Here is a 9,610-nt window from a genome sequence, read left to right as displayed (position 1 = left end):
AGCGGCGGTGCTGTCGCCGGAGCACGGCGGAGCCGCCGTGCCGGAGTTGCGATATTGGCCGAAAGGGGCCCTGGGCCTAATTTGGGATTTTTTGGAACACGTGCAGGTACCAGTAGTGCGTTTCAGTTCCCCGAAAAAAATTCAGGGAAAATCAGGGACAGCCTGTAGGCGCACTGTGAAGCCGTGTTCGGACCTCGAAACGTGTAAGGACCCCTCACCTTATTTCCTATCACGATTTTAAAGTTCAATAAATGATAAAACGGTATTTCATGAATCAACGAATGTGTGAAATTGCTTAAGGTCGCTAATGGAGCCCAAGTCTAGTGTATTTGTCGGTTAACTGTTATTTGGCCTGTTTTACAGTTTTAAATGCAGCATGAGGTTCGATGTTTTCATTTTATAGTTTCGTGTGCATATTTTACTGTTTTATTGATTATGGATTAAATGACCGGGATATTGATGCTGTATGTTGTCTGTTTAGCATAAATTACTGTTTGCTTGCTTGTATGTGGATTAATGATGCTGACTGAGGAAAAAGAGAATGAAAAATTATGTAAATGGGTAATGGTATAATGTGGTCAGTCTGACTAGATATCTTGGGAGATGGTGGACGGACCGGGTCCGTAGGGAACCCTACCGGGATTGTAGTCTCCCATACCGGACGGGGTATGGAGATCTTATGTGTTTTGGCGCCCATACCGGACGGGGTATGGGGACGGCCCGTTTCACCCTCATACCGGACGGGGTAATGAGGTCTATGTTTTGGCGCCCATACCGGACGGGGTATGGGGACGGCCCGTTTCACCCTCATACCGGACGGGGTAATGAGGTCTATGGTTTGGCGCCCATACCGGACGGGGTAATGAGGTCTATGGTTTGGTGCCCATACCGGACGGGGTATGGGGACGGCCCTGGAATGGATTTCAAGTGTTAAGGATTAACGTGTAGCGGGACCCCTATGGATCCCCATGGATACTAGTGGGCTGGTGAATCAGGAAAATATGTTGTGTAACGATTGAATTATGAAAAGTTTGATAGGTATTATGTTATACAATTCATATATATATTTTCATGATGATGATGATGTTATTGCTTTCGTATATTATTTTATGAATTTCACCGAGATAAGTGAATGGTAAAGATTTTATTATTAATAAAATGATTTGTTGTAAATTACGCTCCATTGGTCTTTTTGTGTTTTCTACCCACCTTTACCTCCGTGACGGTGAGATATCGTGATGTCTTTACTGGGCTAGTGTAGCTCATTCCTTATTTAATCATTTCAGATCAAGAGGACATCGTTCCCGAGCCGGTTTCGCAGGAGGACGACGAAGGGGACGCCTAAAGACTCCCTAGTCACATTCGTAGTTTTTTACTTTCAAGTTTCTCCTTTAGGTAGTTTAATCTTTTATATTTTGTGAGCACGTTTTTTGGTTTTAGTGTAAGGGATGTTATTCAAATTTTGACTTCGCTTCCGCATTTGATATTTATAATATAATTTTCATTTTAAATTTCCGGAGCTGCTACAGAGTGGGGCCAATTCAGAATTGATAACAAGTGATTAAAGGTGGAGAACTTCAGAAGCATGATAGAGAAAGCATGGAAAGGGAATAAGGTAATTAGTAAAGCTAGCTACAGAGTGGCTCGTAAATTGAGAATCCTAAAGGATGAGAGCAAGAAGTGAGCCAAAGAGGAAGGACTGAAAGAAGGGGGGGGAGGTGGACAGAGCGAGAAGAGAAGGGTGTTGAGGGTTGACTTGGCGCACAGAATGAGGATGAATGAAATCTCATAGAGACAAAAATCGAGAGAAAAGTGGATTAAAGAAGGTGACATGAACACTAGATACTTTCACTGTCTTGCTAGTCACAGAAAGAGATGCAATTATGTTGACCAACTATCTGTGGACAGTCGTGATATCAAGGGAAACAGAGATAGGAGAGAAGAGCCAGGTGTGTTCTTTTCTAATCTGTATTATGAAAATATTGTTAAAAGACCGAGACTAGACAATTTGCAGTTTGAGATGTTAGATGAGGAAGTTAGAACCAATGTGGAGAAGGAGTTCACTACAGATGAGATTAAAGAGGCACTCATGGATTGTAAAGGCGACAAGCTCCAGGTCCTGATGGCTTTAACATGAGATTTCTACAGGAATTTTGGCATGTAGTAAAAAATGTTCTGTTGGAGGTTTTTAGAGAATTTCATAGTTCTGGGTCTTTTGTAAAATCTCTAAATTCCACTTTTTTGGTCCTTATTGCAAAAAAAGAATGGGCGTGAAATATAAAAAACTTTAGGCCTATAAGTTTCACGGGTTGCGTCTACAAGCTAATTTTGAAGGTCCTTTCTAAAAGATTGGCTTCGGTGTTGGGTGTGGTGACTGGGGAGAGCCAACACTTTTTTATGGAAGGGAAGCAGATTGTGGATATTGTATTGGTGGCTAACAAAGTGGCTGATGACATGATAAGTAACAAGATGGATGGGATTATTTGTAAACTAGACATGGAAAAAGGTTATGGTCATGTGATTTGGGATTTTGTAAATTACATGCTGAGAAGATTATGGTTTAGTGGGAGATGGAGAAAATGGATAAGATGTGTATATCTACTACCTCTTTCATTGTGATGATCAATGGTGATTCTTCCCATTTTTTCAGGACTTGTAGGGGTTTAAGACAAAGTGATCCATTGTCGCCTCTACTTACTATTGTTATAGAAACACTGAACAAGATAATTTAGAGAGCAAAGGAGCTGGATTAATGAGAGGGGTGTGGGTGGGGAGAAGAAATCAGCATATTGAAGTTTCTCATTTATTTTCTTGCAAACGACACCCTGTTTTTTGTCAACTGGAAGAGAGGGTGATTTTGGGCTTAAGCTGTATTCTGACTTGTTTTCAAGTAGTTCCTGTGCTGGACATTAACTTAAATAAATCCGAGATAGTCAATTTAGGGAGTCAGAAAAATGATGATTATTTTGCAGTCTTGTTAGGGGTGCAAGATGACTAAACTTCCTACAAAATATATGGGCCTCCCCTTAGGTTCCAATATAAGGACTTAGGGACTTGGGACCCGGATATTGAAACTTTTGAGAAGAGATTTGCTAGTTGAAAGAGAAATTTCTTATCTAAATGAGGTAGACCTATACTTATAAAAAATACTCTTGCTAATCATCCTATTTATTATTTGTCTACTATTACGATTCCTGTGAAGATTGCAAAGACATTGGAAAGAACTCAATGCCGTTTCCTTTAAGGGATGATGAAGGTAGAAGGAAATTTCACTTGGTAAAGTGGGAGGAGGTGAGAAAGCCGGTGAGTTATGGCAGTTTGGGCATCCGTTCGATGATTGAGATGAATATGGCCTGCATGGTAAATGGTTGTGGAAATACTTGAAGGGGGAGGCGCGTATATGGAAAAGAATGTCTGATGCTCGGTGGGGAGGTAGGAGGATTCTGAGTTTTGGTGCTCATCGCATCAATCTCAGTGGTTTGAGTTTATGGAGGAAGATTGGTATAAACAGCATAAAATTCTCTCATCATGTTATAAGTGGCAGTTAGGAAGGGGAGATAGAATTCTTTTCTAGTTTGATGAGTGGATTGGTATTGGGAAGCTTAAAGATCAATTTCCACAAATTTTTGCTACTGTGAAGAATAAATTTATTGTGGTGGAGGATGCCTATGAAGGTGGGAGGCCTGGGGAGGTGTAGAATGTGGAGATGATGTGGAATTTGAATGACTGGGAGGTTGGGGAATATGAAGAGTTACTGCAGATGCTCTCTTGTGTTCAAGTGACTATAATTAGTGACTTACTGGTGCAGAAACCAAAGCAAGATGGTCAGTTAACTGTAAAATATTTTTATGATGTATTGATGGATTCTAATGACAACAAGGTTTCAGTTTTCCCTTATAAACAGATCTGGAAAGCACGTGCACCGCTTAGAATTGCTTTCTTCGCTTGGAAGGCAGGGAGTGAGTGTACTTTTGACCAATAATAAGCTGATAAGTAGGAGAAGAGTGACGGCGAATGCATGTTAGTTATGTAAAAGAGCGGCTGAGACCTGCAATCATATTCTTTTATGGTGTTCTATTGCTCATAGTTTATGGTTCGTGGTCTATAGTCTGCTGGGTAATTGGTGAAGGAGGAGATTTGGGTGTCGGGTAGGATTTGTAAAAAGAAAAAAATTTTAAAACTTATTCCTTTGATTATTCTGTGAGTGGTTTGGAAATACGAGGGTTTTTAAAGGGTGGAGAATGATATGGCAAAAATTAAGGATAGTTGGTATCATTATTTTGATCCTTTTTTTGGGACACGACATGTATAGGGTGGAGGATTTTGGATGTCATGGATAGTCTAACTGAGCTGTAAATAATTTTGTACATGACTTGCACCCCCTTGCTGCTATAACACTAATAGACTGTTTACACTTTTTTCTAAAAAAATATATGCTTGTTTCAACAATACCACAGTACCCCCAGGTCTTGACAAATTCATATTTTACTTGTTCTAGACAAATTCTAGATGATAAATTCAACTTTTAATTTTTAAGAATTTTCGGTAACCTCTGTGTATGAAGCATTTGCATTTGAAATTTGTTAGGACAAGGATTGACATTGCTGGTTGAATTGGCATTTAGGGATGTTTCTGGCACTTGCACAACTGCCGTGAAAAAGAATGAACTGGAAAAGAGGGGATTTGATGTCCACCTTTTCAATGCAATGGAGCCAGAGTGAGTTTTCTCTTTCCATGTCATTCTGTTTTAGTGACCTAAAATCATACATTCAACTAGGAAAGAAAAATTTCTATATTATTCTGATGCTTGCCTCTGTTTTGCTTCTCAGACGGAGCACCCTAAACACCATAAAATATCATACACATCTCCTTGTCTCAATCCCTCCTATCCCAGGTGTTGGTGATCTGGTATTTCTATAGATGCTATGCAACTCAATCAATGAATAATGTCTTGATTCAATTTTTCATATTTATGACAATCTCTCTTAGTGTGCTAGTTTATTTTCAAATTTGAAGGTGCTGCAGCATGGGGAACTTCTAAGGCAGGAACTTTCTGATGGAAATCTTCAGTGGCTCTGCTAGTTATCATCAACTAGTGTGTACTCCTTTATGTTGAGAAAAAGTTAATGGAATTAAATTATCAAAAGTATTTGGAATTTGTTTCCAATCTTCATCTTTATGTCTAAATTTTTCCAAACTATTTACGACATGTTTGATTCAAATATATATTATTCTCACTCTATTCCATGATTTCATTGATTTATTATGTAGATTGATATTTTGATTTGCAGTTAAGCCAGCTCCATATTGTTTTAAATTCTAAACTGATGACTTTACTTTTCTCAACATAGGGATCACAGTATACCTAGTTTTGAATTAAACATGAAATTTGATGTGGTATTTAAAGACTTCTTTTAATCTTTATTGCATTTTTATTATATTTATATCCATGTTCTAAATAATTGACATTTGAACCCAATGGTACCTTATTCATCTTAAAATTAATACTATGTGGCATTAAGGAAGTAGTACTGAATTCTATTCAATAGTTCACACCTGAGGAAGGAGAATATATCTCTAATATCGTTCATATGATTTACATTGGTCTATACATGCATAAATATGTAGATAGATAGATATAAATATACATGGTTTCCATGATAGAAACTTATACATGGATACAAATGATGATGGTGTACAAGAAACTAGTAAAAATTCTTATAAATCGTTATAGTTTCTGCATCTTTGTGGCTTTCTCCTTGAACTAATGAGTCCAACATTATGGTTTCTTCAAGCGCCTGAAGCTCATTTTGGATATTGGGATACTACTGATGTCTGACAGGTGTATATGGACATTGTGGTGGTGAATTGGTGGATGAGGAGTAAGTGTTTTCCAAGTGTAACATGAGCTTTTGATTTTGGCATGAGCTTGTATTTGATAATGTAAGATGCCGATACATGCATTATCATAAAACAGTTACCCAGCTCGCCCTTCTAGTGAGTTGGCCAAAATGAGCATAGTTGCTGAGAAAGGATGGTTAAACCTGGCACATGATCTTGGCCTTTCAGCACAAGTATTTCGACTTGGAGGTATCTATGGCCCGGGTAGAAGGTTGTGACAAATATTTTTGCATGGTCGTTCTTGATGCTTCTTGTACGTCCAGTAGATAAAGAATTACCTCTTCAGTGTCTCCGCATATAAATCTTGTCCTGGAGTATATATATTAACTGCAGAAACAGATATAGAAGCTAATTTGATATCCAAATGTTTGTAGGCTCAAATGGGGATCCTTGTCTCACTATGCTTAAGGTCGATTCTCTGACTAACTCTTTCCTGCTGCAGTGCGGTTGATACAATTGTTAAGCAGAAGCCACTCTCGGAAGGTCAAAAAATGAGTGTCCAGGCAATTCACGTCTAGAGTCCATGTTGAGGACATTAGTCAGTCACTTAAGGCTGCCATTTTTATGCCATCATCTGGGTATGCTTTAATTATATTCCCTGTGAAACTTGCTTCAGTCTATTATAGCTTCTCTTCGCAGTTGGGAAGAAGTCTTTTGTGGTTTTTTCTTGTCTGTTTGGTTTATTTTGGGAGTGAGCATCTGACACTTCAGACAATAAATGACTGGGACAGGTTGTGGAGATCTATTGTTATTTTTGTGAGTAGGATGGTGGCTATTGGACTATACTTTCTGTATTTCATTTTTCTAGACTTCCCTTCCAGTCTTATCTCCAATCCTTTTTTTTTTCCTCATGAATCACACTTCTTCAGGAAAATTTATAATATCGTAGATGACAATTCAACTCCAAGGGAAGGAGTATTTCGATATGCCCTGGAGTTGATAGAGAGAAAGTGGCCTGGCTATATCAACCATGAAGCTGCATGCTCAATGGCAAAACCATGTGAACAGAAAGGAATTTTAAGAAGAGATAAAAGAGTTTCTAATGCACGGGTGAAGAAGGAACTAGGACTGAGGCTTCTTCATCCTAGTTATAAATCAGGGTTGCAGAGCATTATTGATCAGATGGATACTCCAGTTTGCTACAACCGAGAGTTCAAACCAAATAGATAAAGACAACAAAGAAGAGTGAATTTCATGCAATTGGATGAATTGCACTAGAGATGGGACAGAAATATCGGGTACTCTAATATCCCCAATGAAGTTAAAAGTATGTCTAAATTACATTGTAAAATTTCAAACTTTGTGAACTTGAATAGGAAAACTCCTAGCGTTTATAAATTATTATACAGTTTTTCTTATTGCCGTCAGTTTTCCTTTTTAGGAGACTATATTGGTTATTCCTAGTGTTGTAAGGACTAGAAACAAAAAAAAAATAAATAAATAAATAAATAAATTTCTAATAGGTAGGAAACGACGTCGTTTTAAAGAGGGGAAAAACGACGTCGTTTTGAAAGAAAAAAAACGACGTCGTTTTGGGATGAAGGAAAACGACGTTGTTTTGGGTAGGCTAGCAGGGTATAAAAGGAGGTCGGGAAATGGAGAAGAGAAAGAAAAAAAAAGAAAAAAAAAAGAGAAAAAATGAGGGAAAGGAGTGAGCGGAGAAGAAGAAGGGAAGGAAAGTTCCAGAAGGAGAGAGGAGAGAGTCGGAGCGGAGGGGAGCGAGAAGGGAGAGGGAATGAGGTCGTGGACGGACGACGCGACCGGCAGAAAGAAGGAAGATGGAAACGGGAGGTACGGTGAAAATTTGAGTTGTTTGGTGTGGTGTGTGTGTGGTGAGTTTTTGTTGCAGGTTAAGGAGTCGGTAATGGCGCGACGGAGTTGAGCGGTGAAAGTAGGCAGTAAAGCGTGGGGTTATTCCGCACGTTCGCAGAGGAGACCGGGGGAAGAAATGAAAGTATGGAGGTGTTGGAGGTGTACGGGAGCCGTGGGGGAAAAATGGGGGTGGTGCGGGTAGAACAGAGTGAGGAAGATGTGAGAGGACAATCTAGGGAGCGAGGGTGGGAGAGAAACCCGAGATGACAGAATGAGGTGTGTGCGTGGGTGGAGGCATGAAGGGAGTCGCTAATAGGAGGCGACGTATTTCCCCGAAGTGCACGGTGGTAAGGGCGTGTGTATGGAGTGAGACGGTGCAAGCCGAGAGGTTAACCGCCCTAAGTAGGCAAAAGTGTAGAGGAAACGGGAGGAGGCAGAAGGATAAGGGAAGTGGTACGTAGGGGGCGGTAGGAGAGGGAAGGGGACTGGAAGGTACGGTAGAGGGGACTAGGAATCAGGATTGGAGGGGGTTCGGATGAGAGAAGAGGGGTAATATGAACAGTAGGGGTTAGTACGTTAGAGAAGGGGGGGGGGCAAATAGTGTAGAGCACTTGGGATTAGCATGGTGTAAGGGTAGATGGGAGCGTGCGGTTTAGGATGGGAGAGTTGGAGCACGTTGGTGGGGGTGGTGTGAGCCGCCGATGTTGGTGGCATGAGGAGGTGATATGTGTGTGTGTGTGGCCTAACAAGGTCGAGAGGTGTAAGAGAGTGTATGAGTCACCGGTGTTGGTGACGGGAGGTGGAAATGCTTGTGTGTGTGCATGGCCCAACGAGGTTGAGAGTTGGAGGAGTGAGTATGAGTCGCCGATGTTGGTGACGCGAGATGATGGTACTTGTGTGTGTGTGTGGCCTCTTTAGGTCGAGAGGTGGAGGAGTGAGTATGAGTCGCCGATGTTGGTGACGCGAGATGATGGTACTTGTGTGTGTGCGTGGCCTATTTAGGTCGAGAGGTGGAGGAGTGGATATGAGTCGCCGATATTGGTGACGTGGAATGAAGGTGCTTGTGTGTGTGTGTGGCCTCATGAGGTCGGGTGATGGGGGAGAGAGTATGAGTCGCCGATGTTGGTGACATGAGCTAATGGATGGTTGTTGTGTGGGTGTGGTTGCTTGGCCGTACTGTTTCCTTGGGGTAGGACCTTGATGATTAGTGTAGGAAGGGGGGTTATGAGTTGCTTTGGGTTGGGTAGGATAAATGCATATAGACATTTCTGAAAATTCTTGTCACTGCATATTGCACCTACAACTTGATTTTTATCGTATTAAATTATGTAAACTCACTTCTCATCATTCACAGGTGGAGTAAGAACGGAGTCGGGATCCGAGCGGCTGGTAACGGAGCCCCGTCGGTAGTGCCATAGGGCACAAGTTTTGTTTGTGATTTAAAGTAGTTTGAAAAGGTGTCTTAGTTTGGGTATTGAACTTCTAGAAATGTTTGATAATGTGTTACTATGTGTTGTAGAGGTGGAGATGTATGTACAATTGATTTGGAGCAATGAATGTGGACAAGTTTCTCTTATGCATGGTTGGAATGATATTGGATTTGTGTGTTGAGTCGTATAAGTGCTTTATCTTATACCATTAGAAGGAAAAAAAAAACGGGGTGTTACAAGTGTTCCTGGTGCTTTTAATGTTAAATTTATCTGTAAAAAATAAAAATTGTGTTACTTAACAATTATTTACTTTAAATTTTGTATATTATAAATATATATCAGGATATATCAAACATAATAATATAAATAATCACTGATGCGGTTAAGGTTTGAACAAGTATGTTGAGTTTATAGTTTATGAAACCCAGAACCAAATATAACCATTATATTAAACTAGACAAGGCAAC

At 40.2% G+C, this 9,610-nt stretch overlaps 1 protein-coding gene across 7 annotated transcripts; it reads left to right on the top strand.

The window, feature by feature from the left end:
* Positions 1 to 1,596: 1,596 nt before the first annotated feature.
* On the top strand, positions 1,597 to 9,305 carry LOC110808478 (uncharacterized). 7 transcript variants are annotated; one of them, XR_015818613.1, is made up of 7 exons: positions 1,597 to 1,949; positions 4,588 to 4,717; positions 4,830 to 4,908; positions 5,017 to 5,882; positions 5,978 to 6,090; positions 6,344 to 6,479; positions 6,771 to 6,934. XR_015818613.1 is itself a non-coding variant. In XM_088218519.1 (5 exons), the coding sequence occupies exons 1-4, from the start codon at positions 1,832 to 1,834 to the stop codon at positions 5,080 to 5,082; spliced, it is 393 nt and encodes a 130-aa protein (XP_088074645.1). In that variant the 5' UTR covers positions 1,597 to 1,831; the 3' UTR covers positions 5,083 to 5,095; positions 9,068 to 9,305. The 7 variants fall into 7 exon arrangements, 1 of the variants encoding a protein (XP_088074645.1); XR_015818620.1 differs by lacking the exons at positions 6,344 to 6,479; positions 6,771 to 6,934 and having other exon boundaries at positions 4,625 to 4,717; positions 5,978 to 6,337; XR_015818616.1 differs by lacking the exons at positions 6,344 to 6,479; positions 6,771 to 6,934 and having other exon boundaries at positions 1,597 to 2,116; positions 4,625 to 4,717; positions 5,978 to 6,337.
* The last annotated feature ends 305 nt before the right edge of the window (positions 9,306 to 9,610 follow it).

The sequence above is a fragment of the Carica papaya genome, chromosome 1 (genome assembly GCF_054855325.1).
Source record: "Carica papaya isolate Zhongbai chromosome 1, ASM5485532v1, whole genome shotgun sequence".
In the NCBI taxonomy this organism is placed as follows: Eukaryota; Viridiplantae; Streptophyta; class Magnoliopsida; order Brassicales; family Caricaceae; genus Carica; species Carica papaya.
This window is presented reverse-complemented; position numbering and strand designations above follow the sequence as displayed.